The sequence below is a fragment of the Leopardus geoffroyi genome, chromosome X (assembly GCF_018350155.1).
Source record: "Leopardus geoffroyi isolate Oge1 chromosome X, O.geoffroyi_Oge1_pat1.0, whole genome shotgun sequence".
Lineage (NCBI taxonomy): Eukaryota > Metazoa > Chordata > Mammalia > Carnivora > Felidae > Leopardus > Leopardus geoffroyi.
The window spans coordinates 126954481-126975676 of NC_059343.1; the positions used below are offsets into that span (position 1 = coordinate 126954481).

Sequence of the window (21196 nt, forward strand, 5' to 3'; positions counted from 1 at the left end):
GCCAGCTAGAGGGGACCCGGGTGGAAGCATGTGGCTGTCCACCCCATAGAACTAAAGAGAAGCAACGGACGGGAGGGAGCTGTGCTGCTGGGGGTGGGGGGGCTATCGTGTTGCCTTCTTGCAACCAGAACCAGCTATCTGATAGGTTCTGTGTAACCTGGAGAACAGAGAGCAACTGAATGAGGGCAGACAGCCAGGACTCAAACATGCCGGTGGTCCACCTGGTGACCGCAGAAGTCAAAGGAGCGGGAGGGAGGGAGCCGTCAGCCCTGGATGTGCCCAGCACGGTAGTAACTAAAGTCCAAAGGAAACAAGGCAGTGCCTCCAGCAGGCAATGTGCCGCGCTGGGAGCGTGGGAAACATGCTTGGACCAGGGCATCGAATTAAAGGATGAGAAGTGGTTTCAGCTACACAGTCCTGTGCGAAGGCCACCAGCCACATGTCCTTTTCAGTTTAAATGAATTAGAATGACATTAAATGGCCAAGTCCAGCTCTTCAGTGCCACCAGCACGCTCTGGCAGCACGAGCAGTTCCACCCTGCAGACAGCTGGTAGAGGGCAGTGCAGGGAGCCCTACTGGTCCCTTTCCATCCAGAACCCTGCTCCCGGCTCCCACACCCTCTGCCTCAGAAAGGGGCCCTCCTGGAAGGCCAGGCTTTCAATGACCTTGGAGCCCAGAAGAAGGAACCTCTGCGCACTTGGTGCTCTGCCCCAAAGGAGGAGATCATTCACCGTTTGCTTTTAGGGCACAAGGAAGGGAATTCTTCAGGCCAAATCAAGTACCTGAGCAATGTGGATTTTAAAAGTGGACGCTTGTTCCGCGAGGCTTTTTCCGAGGCATGTCAGACGGTCCTGCTGGGACAGTGTGTGAAGAACTCCCTGTCTCCTGCTTCAGCACAGCCCCTCCACCAGAGCCCCTCCTGGCCCAGCACCCACAGGACACTGCATGCCCCTACAAGTGGGCGGAGTGGGCCTTGGAGGGGGCGCTTCCATAAGACTTCCTCAGTGTCCAGGTCTGCAGTGCTGTCCTGGTGTCCAGGTGTCCAGCTCTGTTCGTACCCTCAGAAAAATGACCGCAGCCAATACAGCCACCGATAGAGCAGCGGGGCAAGAGGAACTGAGGACCAAAGCCGTGCCCGGCCTTCTGTGACAAGGCCGCCACCTAAATCACTCCATCTTTCAGCAGGCCTGAGCATCAGGATTTTAAAAATCCCTTAGTTGCCTCACCTAGATACCAATTTAAACAAACTATAAAAAACCCCAACCCCGAGGCACCTGGGTGGCTCCGTCGGTTGAGTGTCCGACTTCGGCTCAGGTCATGATCTCAGTCTGCGAGTTCAAGCCCCGCATCGGGCTTCTGTGCTGACAGCTCGGAGCCTGGAGCCTGCTTCAGATTCTGTGTCTCCCTCTCTCTCTGCCCCTCCCCTGCTCATGCTCTGTCTCAAAAATAAATAAAAACGTTAAAAAAATTTAAAAAAAAACCCCAACCCCAACCCCACAAGGCAATCAAGAATACATGAATAGTCACTAACAAGATTACATGACAAAGCTGTTACCATAAAGTCCTTACTATTGCTTACGACCTTAAGTTCCTCTCTTTGCAAAGAGACAAACCTAAATTTTGCTTTGCCCATAAACATGAGATCTGGGATTTGCTTCAAAGTAATCCACGGCGAGAGGACCCTGGCAGTGGGGAGCGGCCATGAGGCGCTCACTGCTGAAATCACACTGGGGCGCTGGGGCGGGGGCACGGCCAGACTCCTAGTCCGCCTCTATAAATGGTCAAGAAAAAGAGCAGCAGCCGGGGCGGTTCCAGCACTTGGCCCGGGCTGAGAGCCCCCGAGCACCACCTCACTGGGTGCCCTGAGGATGCCCTCCCCCGACCTTCTGCTCCGGCTGCAGTGCCTTTCCCGCTCCACTCCACCAGCCCCGTGCCGGAACAGGGACACGAGGTCCCTGAGGACCAAGACTGGGCCTTCTCGTTGACTCTCCACCTGGGCTTGGCACAGCCTACCGCACAGTGAGGAAAAGCCCGCAAGAGTCTAGCCCTCCTCGAGGTGATGCAGAGAACAGCTACTATTTACAAAATACTCCCTACGTGCCAGAAACGAGGCTGAGAACATCTCCTGAATCCCCTCAACCCCCACCCCAAGCACACAAGGAGTACCCTCATCCTCGCTCTACAGATCCGGGGAAAGGCTCAGGGAAGTTGCTTACGTGACTTACCCGAGATCACCGAACAGCCAGGAACAGACCCAGGTTTCCAAAGCCATATCCGATTCCCAAACCCACTATGGTCACAGCAGCCTGCCTCTCAGGGCCGCCACGGGTCATTACGGGGGGAGGGGGAAGCGGCCAACGGTCAGGGCAGAGCAGCAGAGCCCAGGCCGGACGCGGGCCCCTGCCCGGCACAGGCAGGCGGCTTGGCTCCCCTCACCTTCAGCACAAGCCCCGGTAGTCACGCAGGCAGCAACTGTCCGCAGAGCTAGAGGCCGGCGGTAAGCAGGGCTGGCCTGAAGGCAAAGCAGAGCCCTTGCCCGCCTCAGAGGGTCTGGATGAATTCTACCCTGGGGGTTAACAGGGACTCAATCAGCTTCAAACAAGCAACCCAGCCCCTAGGTCAGTGGCCATTAAGGAGAAAAACTTGGCAGAGAAGCAGAGGGGTAGCCCCATCTGGACTAAATGCAGCAACACAATCCAACCCAGAGGGGTACACAGAAGACAAGAGATCCCTGTGGACCAAATTCAGGTCGTTACACGTTGTGGGGTCCAGGGGTCCTGGGTCTGGATGGTGAGCACTACTTTGGTCCCGACCCGGACTGACATTTTAGCAAAAGCAGAGAAAAAAAAAAAAGACAGTGTGGCCCTCTGAACACTCAAAACAGCCCAGCAGGAGCTGCTGTGCGGCCACAGTCCCAGCGACTCCAGAGGGATGATGGCCAGCTGCCAGTCTCAAGTGGGGAAGCAAGAACCGAGGAAAGGGGTGTGAGATACTAATAGACTGGACAGAGCCTGCAATTGCCCAAATCTTTACTAAGCAGCAACCTGCAGGTATCCTTGCCACAGGCCAGAGGACCCAAGTGTGGTGCCGGGGCCAACAGCCATCCGCACCTTCTGGGGGTCCACGCGCTGTTTTCATAACGCCCCTGGGGTCTCTACGGCGGGAGCTCAGGAGACCGGAGAGCTGGGCTTCCAATCTAGAATGCCTGCCGTGGCAGTCTGCCAGGTTCAACCCGGACAGAGGCCTAAAACTGTCCTCACCTGCCCACAACGCCTTATTCAGTCCCTAGTGGTTTAACCAGCCCGTGGTGTACACCCAGCCCCTTGGCACAGAGCTGACCAGCCTGCAGCGGACGAGCCCAGGTTCCCGTGCCACACCTCACAGGCTGCCCAGGGCCTTGAAGGACAGCCTTCAAGGCCAGCGAACGGTGCGGAGCGGGCCTCACAGAGCAGAGTCGGGAGAGAAGCTTCAGGAAAGCATGAAGAGACAGCAGGCGTTAGCTGGGCCATCAGGGGAGAATGGGGAGGGGGGCTTCCAAGCAGATGCCACAGAAACACTTGGGAAAGGGGAACCACAGAGCCAGCTCCTGACATATAGAGGCCAAGGCAGAGACTATAGAAGGCTGCAAAGGAGGGGTCACGTCCTGAAGGAGCTGGCTGTAAAGCCTCTAGGCCAAAGGTGCTGTGGAGGGACGGACTGAAAGGAGGGGGTGGTGGGATCAATTCTCCGTGTCGGGAAGATCACTTGTCTGGGGCTACGGGGGCACAAATGGCATCAGGAAGCCCAGCTGGGATGAGAGCAGTGCCGCCATGGCAGTGGTTCCAAAGATGAGGAAGGCAGGCTCGGGAGGTGGGATCCCTAGGCCATCAAAGGGGGACGGTCTCAGTTCCATAAGGTGAAGAGTTCTGGAAGGTGGCTGTACGACAGCGTGCACGGCCTCAACAGTACTGCACCGTACGCTTCAAAATGGTTCCGACGGTTAACGTTACGTGTACTTTACCAGGATTAAAAAAAAAAAAAAAAAAAAAACCCACAGGGACAGATCACACGGGACAAGGAAAAATGGCAGAGCACCTCCAGGCTTCTGGGTTGGGACAGCAGTTCTCAACTCTGTGGCCCAGCCCAAAGAGAAAGGAGCACGAGGACCCGGGAAGGGAAGCAGCTGCCCACATCAGCACCGCCATGCAGCAGAGAGGGGACCCATGCAGCAGAGAGGGGACGAAAGCCCAGACCCCGCTCCCACCCCCTGCAGCCCACTGCTGGAGGGAAGAGCAGGCTTATTTAAGGATGTGATGCTTTCTTCAAGCCCAAGGCCCTCTTCCCCAATTATGAGGAGTGCTCAACCCAATTCCAGCCACCCAACGTGCTCCTGACCCTGCTCGGAGCCAGTGCCACGAGCAGCCTCTCTTCTGAGCATCGCTCTCTTCCTCCGTGGTCCCCACATTCACTAACCTGCACTGCAGTCTCTGGGTCTCTATCCCGGTCTTACCTCTCCTGGCATCTGTTTCCGTTTCACTGCATCTCAATCCCAGGGAGCGGCCACCCTGCCGGCACTACCCTCTACCCATCCGTCAACCCCTCCACGAAGCCGCCCACGGCCCATCCTGCTGACTGGCCGCCCTTTGCCTCCTTGAGCCTGGTCCTCATTCCTTCCAGCGAGCCCTGCCAGCTCCCTTCCTTTCAACACATGGATCTTCTGGCACTGCCACTCTGCAAGCGCCCCCAGCACAACCGCCAGCCCCTCAGCCTCAGAAACCCCGCTGGCTCCTCCCCTTCTCACCTGCACCTCTCCGACCTCCCTCAGCACCCCTGCTACTGTGCCCTGCCTCAGGCCACCGGCAGCTCGCTCTCCCACAAACTCCGACTCGGTCTCCCTCCATCTGGACTCTCCCACCCAGTCCAACCTTTGCGCCGTTGTCAAACACGGACACGCGACTCTGACCAAGATGCAGTGCCCTCTACCACACGGAGGTCAGGTGCAAACTCAGAAAGCAGCACTCAAAGCCCTCTACCCTAGCTCTCACCACACCTGACCCATGCACCCCACACTCAGACGAACTTCCTCGGGTTCAGGGGCCGAGCCAGCACCTGCCAGCGCAACATGTGCAAACACAAACGAAAGAGGCAGAGGCTTCAAACAGGATCAGGAGACCCACAGCACCTGGCCTGAGGTGCATGCGAAATGGCAACTGAGGGGTGTTTTCACGGTTTATGACCAGAAAAATGGGGGAAGATGGGTTTGACGCTCAACAGTGGATAACTGGTTAGACACGCAATAATGCTGGAGAGGCAGATCAGTTGTTCTAGAATGATGCTCATGATAAACTTGGTAGAAAGAAAATGCAAGTTCCCACATGGCAGCTACTGGTTGAGCCCGCCTTTTAAAGAAAAGTTTTTTAATGTTTATTTTTGAGAGAGAGAAAGAGACACTGTGAGCAGGGGCGGGGCAGAGAGAGAGGGAGACCCAGAATCCGAAGCAGGCTCCAGGCTCTGAGCTGGCAGCACAGAGCCCGACACGGGGCTCGAACTCACAAACCGTGAGATCATGACCTGAGCCGAAGTCAGACGCTTAACCAACTGAGCCACCCAGGCGCCCCAGAGCCTGCCTCTTTTTTTTTTTTAAATGTTTATTTAGAGAGAGAGAGAACGCACCCACATGTAAGTGAGCAGGAGAGGGGCAGAGAGACAGAGAGAACCCCAAACAGGCTCCTCACTGTCAGCTCAGAACCTGACGTGGGGCTCAAACTCACAAACGGTGAAATCATGACCTGAGCCAAAATTAAGTCTGATGCTCAACCAACTGAACCCTCCAGGCACCCCTGCTTGGGTGTGGTATATAGAATGCTTAGCAAGTGGTAGCTGCTAGCAGGTGTAAAAAACTCTTAGGAAGATACACAGCAAAGGTATAGGTCAACAGCGGTTATGGGAATAATAACGTTTCAAAAAATTTATTTTATGTGTTTAAAGCCTCATCTTCCTCCAAGGACTATGTATTACCAGATAGCAATAATCTTCAGCTGTATGAAAGGGACTGAGAGAGTAATCAGACTCGTGAAAGCAACGCTAACAAGGAGGACATGCAGGAAAGTAGATTTTAGCTTATAAACGGCACAGGAGCCTTTCTACCAAAAGCTGGGCAATAACTACTTGGGGGAAAAAACCAGCCCACCATCTGGTCTACAGTCAGAGGCGGGCTGAAAACCAACAATCTGATATTGACAGCTCCCACCAGATGAGCGGCGATCTGAGCAGAGGATCAGACTAGGTGTGAGCTGGGGCTCGGGCCACTTGTCTCTCCACTGATAAGGCCCACAGAACAAAGCCGATTATTAAAGTTCTTCCTGGGTTTGAACGGAACCAGAACCCTAATGAGCCACACAAACAGCTCACGCACAGAGGTGAGTTCACAGGGCCACACAGTCGTAGAGACAAGCCCTCATCTTAACAGATGAGAACACAGAGTGCCAAGAGGGAAGGAGCCTATCCAAAGCCACGCCCTGACCTGGGGGGATCCAGCCTCCTGACTTCCCAATGTTGAGTCCTTCTTCAGACGCTGCGACTCTAAGTGTGGATCTGTACGGGCGTGGCACCCCAGGCATCCTCTCCAGCCGTAACTCCAACACAGGGCAGGAAGGGCTACTCATGTGCAGGCCTCCCCCAACTGCCTGTCGTCTTCTCCTTTCCGTGGCAACAACCCGGCACCGTCTCGTGGCAAGTAATGCTCACGTGTCCGCTGAGTGACTGTGAGTGGGAACACACAAAGCAACTGCCATAATATAACCAAACCTGACCCTGCAGAGAGAGATCTCTCTTGCTCATTCTTTTGGAGGTTTGCAAACAGCTGACAGGAGTTAAGTGGTTCCGGGGCACCACGCTGAGTCAGCTGGGAGAGCATGCAACTCCTGATCTTGAGGTCATGAGTTCGAGCCCCACCTTGGGTACAGAGATTACTTAAAAAGAAAAGAAAATTCTTAGAGGCGCCTGGGTGGCTCAGTCTGTTGAACGTCTAACTCTGGATTTGGGCTCAGGTCATGACCTCGTGGTTGTGATCAAACCTAGCATCGGGCTCTGTGCTGGGTGTGGAGCCTGCTTGGAATTTTCTCCCCCCCACCCACCCACTTGTGTGTGTATGTGTGCACTCTCTCTAAAAAAATAATTTTAAAGTAAAAAAATAAAAAATGAATTTAAAAATATTAAAACAACATGTTCAGGGGCCCACAGACAAAGACGCAGAACAAAACAATACAAGGAGGCAGCCCTCCACGTAGGGCACACAGTAGGTGCTAACAGACGAGACAGCCGTTCTTCAAAGGGGAAAGTGCTTCAAACGTCACAGGGCAGGCACAGCATGGTTTCTGAACCAAGCAGATAAACGAGGAGAGCAAGAGAGCTCTCCAAGTGTTTTAAATGCCTTTGACTGTGTCCAGACACAGAGGACTCCTATCCCAGGTAGTGAAACTGCACAACACGGCCACAACTGCCATCCGCTGGTGACCTCTGGGGTACTGCGCTTGGGTAGATGTGCCAGAGCGGTGCCGTCCAAGCACTAATGTGCATGGGGCGGGGAGCAGCCGGGAGCTTGCTCAAGCGCAGGCCCTCACCAGAAGGCCGGGGGCAGGTCTGGGGATCTGCGTTTCCAACAAGCTCCCAGGTTCTCAGTTCCTACTGAGGCTGCTGGGCTACGGGCGGTCAGAGCAGCGAGGCGCCAGGGGAACAGGACACCACGGATCCATTTCCCACGACTCGAGAGAGTTCAGAGGCAAAAAGGAACACAGTGCCTGGGAGGACTGACGTGGGAAAGTGGTTTCTGATACTAAATATTTCAAACCAGCTCACGTATCTGGGAGCAGGGAACTGGTTAAACGCACTATGGTCCCCTCACATGACTGACTACACGACCGTTAAAAACAAGAGAAGTCTGCATGAGTCATTTGGAAAAATCACGAAGATAGATCATTGAGTGAAAAGGGCAAGTCAGAGCAGAGCAAAAGAACCCACGGCACTCGTAAGAGAAAAGTTACGCGTTACGTAAAACATTATTTTAAAACTTTGGAAACATCCCAATTATTACCCATCTCTGGGGATGAGACGAGGCACTCCCTCCTGCGCCTGACATTTTTTTTAAAAGATTTTATTTTTAAGTAACCTCTCTACCCGACATGGGGTTTGAACTCACAACCCCAAGCAAGATCAAGAGTCACATGCTCCACCAACGGAGCCAGCCAGGTGCCCCAGGTGCCTGCCACTTCTAGATTATTTGGGGGCCTTTATTTTGTGATGAACAGGTATAACTTTATAATAAAAGTAACAAAGATGACAGTTTTGTTTTTATCGAGTTTCCTGCAAGCCACGTATACGGGTCATGTGGACGTCAAGTCTAGACAAGACACTTCTATGGTTTACGTGCAAAGAGAGAAGTTCCTCAAGGACCACAGCCACCGTATAAGACCTCACCCCTAGATTGGGGAGGAGTATGTCTTTCTGGAAAATTTTAGAAACAATTACACAGACTATTTGTGGGCAACTGGGGAATCCACACTGATCCCTGGGGTTACCGTTTCCTCTTCTAAGAAGCTGGACGAGACCAACCTCACATCTTTTTGGATCAGCTACTGGACAGGGACATGGGAGGGTGCAGCAGGGGCAGTGAAGCATCTTCTAGCTACAATGGAGAGGTAGGAGATCCGTGGCTGCCGGGACAACCACGCCCAAGAAGCTACCACAGTCTCTTGTCCCCGCTGACTCGTTTAAAAGGGAACTAGATCAAGTGTTCGGTGCTTGTAAAATGGACAGGTCACGGCAAAGTGGGGGAGATGGCTCATAGGGCAGAGAATAAGAGCAGACCGGAACGGCGAGCTCCAATTTCACTCCATCCTCCTAACTTCTGTGCATCCTTCTGGGAACAGCCTAGCATGTAGACGAGGAGTGCTCTTCTCTGAAGCCGCCCCCTTAGGTTACAAAGGAAACCGTATCCCGATGATGATGCTGTTACCGGACTCGGCATTTACCAAAACATCCCCAGAACCAGACTTGAGTGTGTACTGTCCATGTCAACAAGTCAACTGCAGGAATGACGCTGGAGCACCCAGGTGCGCAGCGCTGCAGAGAGAGGGGACTGAGCCGAGCACACACTCACTCGCCTGGCACGCTTGGCTACCCACTGCCCCTGGCCCAGCCACACAGCCCTGTCCCGGAGGGTCCCTCTGGAAGAGACTGTGAAAGCAGAACCGTCAGGAGAGTAACTTCAAAGACACAGAACGTGGAGAATAAGCACCACTCTACCCTCCACGGTGACCACCTCTGAATTCTAATCTCGTTAGTTTAGATATGCAAATCTGCAGTTTGCCAGCGTCTAGCAAGAGGTGGGGTCCCAAATGCAACCCTCCAGGCAGCACCAGCCGACACAGGTCAACGAGGCTGGCACCTCCCTCCTGGCAGCCCCAGCCTTCACGCAGGGGGCTAAGAGCTCTTCTTCTGCCACTACCTGCCACTAGGCTGCAAGAAGCCACAACCCCAGGTCCGTAGGAGATCCTGACTGGCCCTGCCTCTGCCGCCCTTTGTGAACCTACACAGTCATTTACAAATGTGTCCCCCACTAAAAACTCGAGTCGCAGGGCACCTGGGTGGCTCAGTGGGTTAAGTGTCCGACTTCAGCTCCAGTCATGATCTCACGGTTCATGGGTCCAAGCCCCGCATCGGGCTCTGTGCTGACAGCTCAGAGCCTGGAACCTGCTTCGGATTCTGTGTCTCCCTCTCTCTCTGCCCCTCCCCTGCTTGAGCTGTCTCTCTCTCAAAAACAAATAAAGAGTAAAAAAAAGTTGAAAAACAAAAACAAAACAAAAACCCGGAGTCTTGTTAGACTCGGCCCTATTAGTGAACCCATCTAGACAGCTGTGGATTGCCAGTGGCAGCTAACCTACCTGCTGTTCAAGCCCTCCCAGCTCCCATCTCTCTCAGCACCTGCTCACCATGACAAGCCCCAAGTGTCCTCCGCAGAGAAATGCTGAGCAGGCTGAGAGTGGAGCCTGTCCCCAAATGGAGCAGGTCCCTGCAGCAGCTACTCATGGGAGTTAGGATCCCACCTGACTGCATACTGTTATGCCAGCACCCTGACCGCACTTCGGCATCTGGTCCCTAGGAATCCAAAGAGAGCCTGGCAAACACCGTGCTGAGAAAGTCCAGACACACTAAATGGACGGAGGGCAGGTGAGACAGACAGAACTCATGCTCTCTGAATTCAGAGTCACCAATGCTCTCTCTCTCTTCTCTGAGAGCATACAGGCTATTACTCTTTCTAAAACACAAACTGAGATCGAAGTCAGGCCTGCACACTCTAGTCAGGTCTTCACCAGCCCTCTCCCTCGGCTGGAAACTGGGGTGTTTGTGTGGAGTCTCCCAGCACCTCTCCTACCCCGTGGCTCCTCAAAGGACCAGCAATTTCACCTGCAGAAGGCCTCAAAGAGCCTCTGGACAGGATTCCGTTAGTCCGAGCAGAAGTTAAGCCTCTCACCTGGGATTTCCATTCTCTCGTTCCAAGGCTTCCTTTACCCTTGGCTTTCTGCCCGCCCTTTCCTTACCTTACATAAAAAGGTCAAAGTAACTGTCTTTGCCTCAGGTCTTTCTGTGTTTCACCATCCAGCTCACTGCAGGCTTTCGCCTTCCTGACGACACTTTTCTTACAGCTCTGTGTGCTCTCTTGGTGCGGTCCTTGGTTTTCTTTCTGTCCTTCCTATCTTCCACAGAAAACGTAAGCTGGCCTGGGACTCCCTCCCCACACCCCAAGGCCTCTGTGTGCTCTTTAGACACAGTCAACTCTTCCTCCTCCCAGGGGCTCACCTACAGTTAGACTCAATCTCCCAGGACCTGCTTCCCTTTCAGCCTCAAACCACAAGATCACGCCTCTTTTTCGGAGCATCCCCAAACCCTCCAACTCCAGGGTATGTATCCTCCCAGCCTTCTCGCTGCTGGACTCTCCAGTTTGAAGACAGCATGCCTGCAGACCCCTTCAGTGATCCAACAGACCACTTGGAAAAGCTCTGCCCTTTCCAGCTCCAACCCTACCACCTTCCAACTTCGACCTGAAGTGGTTAAGGTCACCTGAACAAGGGACTTTTCTTTTGCAAACCTGAAACCCAAGCAGGTAGTCATTCTAATGCCCAGTGAAGAAGGATATCCAGCTCACTAGAGGCAGAAAAGCCCTGCTGAAGAATTCACACGCTACCCTGCTAACCTCTGGAAGCCCTTGGCCCGAGTGCAAGGTTTACTCCCAGCCAGTTAGCATGCCCAAGGGCAGCCAGGCCTTTCTGATGGGAAATCTTAAGAGCAGAAGGCAGCAAACTGGCCTCCAGACTCAAACAGGTACTTTATTATCAGTTGGGTCTTACCCAACTAGCCACCCCCTCAGCCCTGACCGAGGCACTCGGTCTCGCCAACAAAACAACAAAAAAACAAAAACCACCAGAAACACACAGGCTGCTGTGGAGCGCAATATTCTCCTGTAACGGATCTACACTGGGGAAGGCGCTGGGCATAAGCATGGTCTCAGCCCCTTCCTGACATTTGTGCCCACTCTTCTCGGGTCAGGTGCCCACGTCCAAAGGGCTCCTATTCAATTAGCCCCTTTAATTAAGTTGGCCTCCAAAGATACTCTCCCAGAGCACGACGCCTCTTCACTTACTCCAACCCATATGCAGAGAGCAAGCTGGGCATGTTTCGCCCTAAAAGAGCACGTAGCAAGTTATGGCAGAGACAGAACACAAGTCTTCTGACCTTCCAGTCACTGATCTCCCACCACCACACTGCCTCTGAAGGTCAGAAGGAAAGCTGGAGACTCTGGGGAAATCTGGTGGCTTCCAGAACACGGACAAGGCCTCTGGTTCAAGACCAAAGACTGAAGAAGTCAAGGTCACAGGCTAGCCCAGGGCTCCCTTCCCAACCCCTAGCCCCTTGTCCCTCCTCACTCACAAGGACAGCAGCAAGGAAAAGCCAGCAATATAGAGATTCCTCTGGGCACGGAAAAGCTTCATGTGGAAGTGTTCCATGGCCCCGGGATTATTCTGCAGGTTCACCTTCTCTGTCACATCATCATACTTCCGGATCTCACGCACAGCATCTGCAGCAGAGAAGAGACGTGAGGGCATTTAACTCCTACTGACATTGGGGTGTCCAGGGGAGAGGCAGCAGGACTCAAGGTGACCTCACTTCCGTCACATCCGCCACCCCAGTTATCCCCTGTTCTACACACACCTTGGGGGACACCTTCTCAAAAGCTCTGCTCTCAGACCCATTCTCTCCTTTGGTTTTTCTCAGGTCGCTCCCTGGCCGCAGCCTACACAGACCACAAACCCGCTCATATCAAGGTGCTAACCAAGTCTGAAGTGCCGCTGGCAATGGCCATGGCGCCCCCAACATGCGATTCTGCTTAGCTCAAGTCGGACTGGCCATCAGGTGCCCCAGTGATAAACCAGGGTAATCCCCCACTGAGGAGGTACCAGTCAGTGTCCTAGGAGTCAAGACCCTGAGGGCGCCTGCCTGCTAAAGACTTGGGCTTTGGGGCACATGGGGGCTCAGTCGGTTGAGCATCTGACTTCGGATCAGGTCATGATCTCACAGTCCGTGAGTTCAAGCCCTGCGTTGGGTTCTGTGCTGACAGCTGAAGCTTGGAGCCTGCTTCGAATTCTGTGTCTCCTCTCTCTCTCTGCCCCTACCCTGCTTGTATGTGCACGTGTGCTCTCTCTCTAAAAAAATAAACATTACAAAAAAAGACTCAAGCTTTTCCATTCCTAAATTTCGTAATGGGTTTTATTATATAAACAATATTACTCTAAAAATAAATGTTAAGATGTCTGCATTACCCAAAGCAATTGGCAGATTGCATGCAATCCCTATCAAAGTACCAACAAACAGCATTTTTTCACAGAACTAGAACACTTCTAAAATGTGTATGGAACCACGAAAGACCTGGAATAGCCAAAGCAATCTTGAAAAAGAAAAACAAAACAGGAGGTATCACAATTCCAAATTCTAAATTATGTTACAATGCAGTAGTAATTAAAATCATATGGTACTGGCATAAAAACAGACACATAGATCAACAAAACAGAATAGAAAATCTAGGAAAAAAACCCACAGCTGTATGGTCAATCTTCCACAAAGAAGAAAAGTATATCCAATGGGAAAAGCAGTCTCTTCAATAAATGGTGTCGGGAAAAGTGGACAATTCTTCATGCAAAAGAATGAAACTGGACCACTTTCTTTCACCATACACAAAAATAAACTCAAAAATGCATTAAAGGCCTAAATGTGACACCTGAATCCATAAAAATCCTTGAACAGAGCACAAGCAATAATTTCTCTGACATCAGCCACAACAACATTTTTCTAGTTATGTCTCCTGAGACAAATAAAACAAAAGCAAAAGTAAACTATTGGGACCACAGCAGAATACAAAGCTTCTGTACAGCAAAGGAAACAATCGACAAAAACTAAAAGGCAACCTATGGGATGAGAAAAGATAAAAAAAAAAACTTCAAAGAAAAACCAAAAACTGTCTTATTCTGATTACAAAATGAATGCAAGCTCATAAAAAATTCAAATACAACATGCATACCTGAAATGTGTAAAGAGAAAGAATCCCATGACGTAATCACCTCCAGTAAGCATAATACATTGGTCATCTTACCTAAAGCAGTCACTGTCAGCCACGTTACCCTATTTCCTCTGTAACACACACCCTAATCTGATATTATCCTAATTACAGGTTTATTGTCCATCTCCGCTGAATCAGACTACAAACTCCACTAAGGAAGAAATCTTTTCTTCTACATCCAGGCCCCAGCACAGCTCTGGGTGCACAGGGGGCATGCAAATAACTACTGAATCGCCAATAGCCTCTGCTCCTGGGCGGCACTGTTAGACGTAGAGTGCCCCAGTTTACAAATATACTCATATCTGTTTGCCTGTTATTGTAGAAATGGAATAACCTACTGCTTTTTCCTCCCTTACCCCTGAGACATCTTTTTAAAAGCTGGCACATAAAGATCTACCTAGAAAGGTCTGTTAACAGACACCCATGGGAAAGGAGCAAGTTAACACTATATGGACATTGTTTGGTTCTTAATGTCTGGTTTGAGACTGCTTGGGTTGTTTTTTTTTTCCAATTAAAAAAAATTTTTTTTAACGTTTATTTTTGAGAGAGAGAGTGCAAGTAAGAGCACAAGCGGGGGAGGGGGAAAGAGAGAGGGGAAGACAGAGATCACAAGCACTGCAGCACAGAATCCAATGTGGAGCTGGAACTCACAAAACTGTGAGATCACGACCTGAGCTAAAACCAAGAGGTAGATGCTTAACCAACTGAGCCACCCAGGCACCCCGAGTCTGCTGGTTTTTAAGCTGACTTCACATTATAAGAAATGTGCTCTTTACTGGCATTGCACCCTTGTGTTACATCTGGAACGTGAAACAAGCATTCTCCAACACTGAGCAGGAGTTACAACCAGGACAACAACATACCTGTTATGAACTGTGTGTTCCTGTCCCCCCCCCCCCACCATTCCTATATAACCCCCCATTCCTATAACCCCCAATGGATTGGTATTAGGACGTGGAGCCTTTGAGAAGAGTTAGGTCATCAAAGTGGGGCCCTCATGAATGAAGTTAGTGCCCTGATAAAAGAGACCCCCCCCCCCGAGCGCTCTCCTCCTTTTTGCCACGTGAGGACAAAATGAGAAGGTTTTATGAACAAGGAACAGGGCCCTCACCAGACATCAAATCTGCCGGTACCTTGATCTTGGACTTCCAGCCTCCAGAACTGTGAAAAATACATGTCTGTTGTTTAAGCCCCACAGTCTATGACATTTTTGTTATAGCAGCCCAATCTAAGACATAAAACTTAAAATGTTCATACCCTTGGGGGTGCCTGGATGGCTCAGTCAGTTAAGTATCTGACTCTCGATCTCGTTTTGGGTCATGATCTCAGTTTGTGAGATCCAGCCCTGCCTCAGGCTCTGTGCTGATAGCGCAGAGCCTGCTTGGGATTCTCTCTCTCACGCTCTCTGCCCCTACCCTGCTTGCAATCTCTCTCTAAATAAACTTAAAAAAATGTTCATACCCTCAGATTCACCTATTCCACCTCTATGGATTTATCCTACACGAACATTTGCATAAATGTGTAATGATACAAGTGCGACTGTAAAGAAAGAATTGAATTACAGCAAAACCATGTGTTAGAATACCACACAATCTTTAAAAAGGATGAGATTGCTGTAAAAAGATATCTGAGACAACACGGAAAACACACAACCAATCCAGAATAGCATGTACTATGATCTGAATCCAATCCCAAGTGGTATGTAATATACGTATATATTTTTGCTGTTTATTTATTTTTGAGAGAGACAGCACTAGCTAGGGAGGGGCAGAGAGAGAGGGAGACACAGAATCCGAAGCAGGCTCCAGGCTCTGAGCCGTCAGCACAGAGCCCAATGTGCAGCTCGAACTCACGAACCGTGTGATCACGTCCTGAGCCGAAGTCAGACGCTTCACGAACTAAGCCACCCAAGACACCCCTGGTACTTGATGTTTTAACAAAGATGTCAGCATGGAAAAATGCTGTGGAGGGGCGCTTGGGTGGCTCAGTCATCCAACTCTCGATTTTGGCTCAAGTCATGATCTCACAGCTCATGTGATTTAACCCTGCATCAGGCTCTGCACTGACAGTGCAGAGCCTGCTTGGGATTCTCTTGCTCCTCCACCGCTCATGACTAGTGCACACGCGCACGCTCTCTCTCTCTCTCAAAAATGTTTTAAAAAAAGGCAGTTCAACAGCTTAGAAGAAGAGAACGAAAAATGCCTGTCGAAACATACAACAAAATACCAACAATGGTTTTCTGTGAGACATGGAATACTGGGGAAGGGGGGGAATTCAACTTTCTGGGTTAAACTTCTGGATTTTTAAGAATGTGTTATTTTGTGATTTAAATAACACACACTGGAGCTCCTGGGTGACTCAGTAGATTAAGTGTCTGACTTGATTTTGGCTCAGATCATGATCTCACAGTTCGTGGGACCAAGCCCTGCATCGGGCTCTGGGCTGACAGCTCAGATTTTCTTTCTCTCTCTCTCTCTCTCTCCCTCCCCCTCTCCCATGCGCACTCATGCGTTCTCTCAAAATAAACTTTTAAAACAAACACACTTTTCTACACCACCATTTGCATCCAGAAACCCCACCGCCCTAAGGACCACCATAGCCAATGGCAAGGAACAGATGGGATGGAGTGTTAGGCCACACTAGCCCAAGTCACAAAACAGAGTGCTGCCCTCCCTGTATCAGGCCCCTGGACCAGGGCAGCTGACCCTGGAAGTTCATCAAGCCCACGCCCACCCCCAGCCCCAGCCCTGCCCCAGACCCCTCCCAGATAAGGCTAGAGTCCAGCCAGGGCTGAAGCTATAGCTAGTTATGCCCATCACCTTCCACTAGGATTTCCTGCTAACTGACGTTTATATTTTTAGAAGCCTCCACAGACCCATGTTACACTTCTTACCGTTAGAGTAGAAAGCAGCCAGTCATCATAGCTAGTGTCTCTCTGCAACTTCCAAGCAGTTCCCTGACCTCAAAAAAAAATAGCACCTTTGCCAACTACTGGATTCTGCAAAGGGCCTCCCTGGCCCATCAGCGATGCTAGAAAAGAGAGCACTCGTGGAGCCTGGTGCAGAGGGGCAAGGCCCTAAGGGAGCACCCCAGCATAGCCCCTGCCCCTCCCATTCTTGCCCCTACCCTACACCCAAAAGCAAAAGCACACACACTCGGTTCCGATCTAAAGTCCAGCTTTTTTTTTTAAGTTTATTTTTGAGAGAGGAGAAAGAGAGAGAATGAATCCCAAGCAGGCCCCACACTGTCAGCACTGTCACACAGAGCCCAACACGGGGCTAGAACTCATGAAGCATGAGATCGTGACCTGAGCCAAAATCAGTAGTCAAATGCTTAAAAGACTGAGCCACTCAAGCGCCCCTACAGTCCAGCTTTTTAATGCGCAAAGGCTAACGCAGGTATTCCCTACCCACTCCGTGCTCACAGAACACTCAGGGAAAGAACCTCGATTGGAAAGAGCTACCTCCTGGGCCCCTGCCAAGTATTTCAAGAACAGCACGGTTGCATATGAGGGCAGCTGGTACCCACCCTACACCGCTGGGAAGGGTAGGCCGCACCTGGCCTGTTCAGAGGAAGTCCTGCCTGAACATATCCCTTCAGGCCCCAAGACATTAGGAAGGAAATGCCTAATGCTCAGCTAGTGGGTGGAGCCTTGCACATTCCCCCTGAACTACGGCCCCCTGCCCTTCCACCCACTACCACACTTCTGCCAGAAACTAAGGGAAAGAAGAGCGTTTTGAGTCTAAGCAGGTCACACTCTGGAAACGGGACGGCTGTCTGCAGCAGAGCCCAGCCAATGCTTTCAAGTCCAAATAGGGGGACGTACTGATCACTTACCACAGCGAAACGCACGTTTCACAGCCGGATGAGAACTATACTGATTCCTCTGGTCTCTAAACAATCACACTGCCACCACATCACAAGACGCCTGCCTTCCATCTTAACACCACAAGGCCCCAGGCCCCATCCCCGAGCACGCTCTGGAACCAGCTTATCTTTCAAGCCCTGCTGGTGTGCACCTCGATGTGTTTATAGAACTTCACGGCCAGAAGGACCCAGAGAGACCTGGCCTGACCCATCCAGAGAGATCTGGGATATACTGCCAGACCTCTCAGTCCGCCCCCCCCCAAGCCACAGGACGTGGCAGCTTCCTCCCCAGCCCCACTCCCTTTTGGTAGCTCAGTTCCTTATTCACAGCCTGTCTGTGTGACTCAAGAGCAGTACTGCTTAAACCAAGGTCAACAAGGACCAGCCAAGCTTCTCTCGGTTTCAGTTCTGGAATGACCTCAGGAGCCACCCCAGAAAAGTGAGGTGGCTGTCATAAAGTGCATAAAGGCTGCTGGTCAAAATAAAGGCCCTGCCGGCAGTCAGCAGCACCCTCTTCCCAAGAGAAAGACAGAGGCACCGAAGTGGTCTCCTCTGAGAAGCTCAACCTGCAGGCTGCCCGTGGCACGGAGCCTTGCAGCAAAGGCCATGCCATGGCGAAGGGTCTGGGCAGGTGGCCGCCCTCAGCCACGGCTCACTCACCGATGACCAGCAGCACGAGGATGACAATGAGAACTACGAAGAAGGTATTGCCGTACATCACCACCAGCTCCACCAGGCGGGACTTGAAAATCTTCTGCCATCTGCGAAGACAAAAAGGCTGAACAAACAAACACACTTGGGACTCGGGCCCCAGGAACAGAGCCAGTCCCGCACTCTTCTCCAATGGCTGAGTATCTTGAAAAGACTCGGCCTCAGTGGCCTGCAGTGCTCCAATTTAGAACATCTGTTCAAGAGCGGAAAGGGAAAAAAAAAAAAAAAAAAGGGCCTGTGCACGTATAAAAAATTTCTAAAAAAGCACAATCTTAAACGCTAGTCATCTCTAGGGAAAGAAACAAAACCTTTGTTTGATGACTAAGGTATAATTAACACACGACATACTACCAGTTTCAGGGGCAGGAGAAGCGAAAACTGGACCTTTTGTTGTGTTCCTCTACGTGATACTCAAAACGTTGGCCACACGCACACTTCTTCAAACAGCTTCTCCACGTGACCCGAGTGCGTTCACCTAGACTCCCACCACCCTAGGTTATTGTGAAGCAGAGCCAAGACCCCTCTTCATTTCCTTCCATAAGTACGTAAGGATGTAACTCTGTCACGAAAGCACCTTTGGGAATGGCTAATACAATCACAATGCCATCGCCAGACCTCAAGAAAATTAACAAGAATCCCTCGTTATCAGAGCCAGAGTCCCAAAGTCCAATTGCTGCATTTCTTTTTAAAGCTTGGTTTGTTTGAATCTGAACTGATGAGGTTTTGACTCTGCACTTAGTTAGTATTTTCAATTCCTCCTCACCCTCTTCTGTCTTCCTTCCCAGACCGCTTTTTGCAGAAACCAGGTTGGTTATCTTACAAAGCCGCCCAGGTCGCAGCTCAAAAGGGCCTCTGTCTCTGCATCTCCCCCCTGAACTGGATGAAGTGTGAAGAGACTCAGATCTGGCTTTGGCAAAAACATCTCTTAGACAAGGCTGAATACTTTTTATCCCATCAGCGGTCCGTATCTTTCAATTAAAAAGTTTTTTAAAATACCGGTGAAGAATTAGCGTTATTTGTAATTTTCTAATTAAAATCAAAATGTGTTCACATATTACCTGCAATTAAAAATTAATCTCCAATTAACTCCGAACAGGCCCTCCGTTCTTTAAAAGGAATATGGCTTCACCTCTCACTGGCTGAGTAATGCTCATGAGGCTCCTACACAATGCCAGCGGGACTAGTGAGGAGGACAGGAGTCACCAAATCAACTACAACATGACCCCACGGTGTGTGTCTTCCAGATGCCACACTGCCATCCCCTGACCCCTTGTGGACCAAGGGAAGGCGGAGGGCAGCGTTCCCCAAAACATAACTAGAGACAGCTCTTCCTCCTTTTGGGGCATTCTGAAGGCCAGAAGGCAGGGTGCCCAGGGAGGGAATTCAGCAAGACGTGACAAAGCAAAACCGTGTAGAAGGCCGGCAATAGTTATCACAGCCCCCGCCACCCCAACCCCACACGGGTTCTACCCGTTTCCATGTGGCCCCGATGCCGGGGTCTTCCCAGCTTTCCGTACACAAGCTATGAGGCTCGGCGCAGTCACCCTCTTGCTCGCCCGCTTGCTCCACGGGCCTTACCTTTTGGGAGAAACGAAGGGAATGCAGAGCAGCAGCACAGCAAAGACCTCTGCGTAGAGGAAGGTGGCGACTGCAGTCCACTGCAGACTCATCCTGTTGCTAGAAGGTTTCCAGCAGTGAGATGTGAGTTTGTTTCCTGGCAGGACAGAAAAGGGACAGAAGTCGTGAGAGCTGAGAGGCCACTCCTGACCCTCTACCCAGGCATTCCACTCGTTTTCCAAACCACTGGCTGAAACTGGGCACGACTCGGCAGGGACACTTGGCCAACGGCGCCCAAAGGCCTGACAAACTCCCGTTTGCCAGGGCGGAGGTACTTGCTGCCTCCTAGCACGCGCATTAAAAGCCACCCATCTGGAGAATTCCTTTCCCGGCTGAGTTGGGCAAACTCCTTCGGCCTGCCTACCCGAGAAAGCGTTCTGAATTATGATCATGCAGACGAGACAAAATTCTCGACATCCATCGGGCCCTCTCCCTTCCCAGCCAGCTCCGGGGCGGCCGCATCTCGATAACGCACTTTTCCCCAGAGCCGCGGCGTCCCCGCCCCCCAGGGAAACCAGAAGACCCTTCCCTGCCGAGCCTCTGAGCCTTCCCAAACAGGGCCGAAAGAGAACCCGCAGCCTCCCTCCGGGGCGCGAGCAGGGGCTAAAAATGGCCTTCCGACGCCGCGTCTGCCTCCCACGAGGTGGGAGAACTCGAGGTACCTCAGAGAGCCCCGAAGAGCGACTCCTACCGGGCGGGAGTCAGGGCCAAAAACAAACGCAGATCCCGACTAAGCGCCTTATGGCCCCGTCCAAAGAAAGTTCTCGAAAAAGCGGTCTTTTCGGAAACCGGAAGAGCCCCTCTCCTCAGCCCTGGTCGGCCCCAGCGCCCACGCGGCTCGAGACCCGCCCTCCTCCGCGCGCCACGCGCGCGCGACCCCCCGGGACGCGGCCCTAGCCCGCCACGCCCCCCACAGGCCCCACCCCGGCGGCCCCTCCCCAGGGGCTTCGCCACCGCCCCTCACCCCCGCGGAGGCCCTCAAGCCCCCGGAGCCCAACTGCAACCGCCGCCCCGACTTCCCTCCCGAGCCCCGTCCCCGCACTCCCGGCTCGGCCGTCGTCCCCACGCCCCGCGGCCCCTCCGCACTACCCGCCGCTGCCCCTCGTCGAAGGCCCGGAGGCCCACGCTCACCGAGCTTCCCACGGCCGACGCACACGCCCCGCCGCCGTCACCGAACGCTCCCACTGCAGCCCTGGCCCCGCCCCTTCCCCCGCGGCCGGAAACCGGAAGCACCCGCCGCGTCCCGCCCAGCTCCCGACCGCACCCAGGCCCCGGCGACTCCGCCCACGGCCGGTTTTCGCCCCGCCCCCGAGCCGTGGCTCCGACGCCCAGGACTGGAGGAGAAGGGGCGCC

At 52.2% G+C, this 21196-nt stretch overlaps 1 protein-coding gene across 4 annotated transcripts in view; it reads right to left on the minus strand.

Annotated features, from left to right (window-relative positions):
- Positions 1-21104, minus strand: part of BCAP31 (B cell receptor associated protein 31) — a 29525-nt gene extending 8421 nt beyond the window's left edge. Inside the window, exons 1-4 of one of the 4 annotated variants that reach the window (XM_045473206.1) lie at positions 20975-21104; positions 19805-19940; positions 18176-18276; positions 11965-12112 (exon numbers count right to left, since the gene is read on the minus strand). In XM_045473206.1, the coding sequence (XP_045329162.1) occupies positions 11965-12112; positions 18176-18276; positions 19805-19896 (341 nt within the window). In that variant the 5' untranslated portion in view covers positions 19897-19940; positions 20975-21104. The other 3 variants (XM_045473205.1, XM_045473207.1, XM_045473204.1) reach the window with 3 other exon arrangements.
- Between the last annotated feature and the right edge of the window lie 92 nt (positions 21105-21196).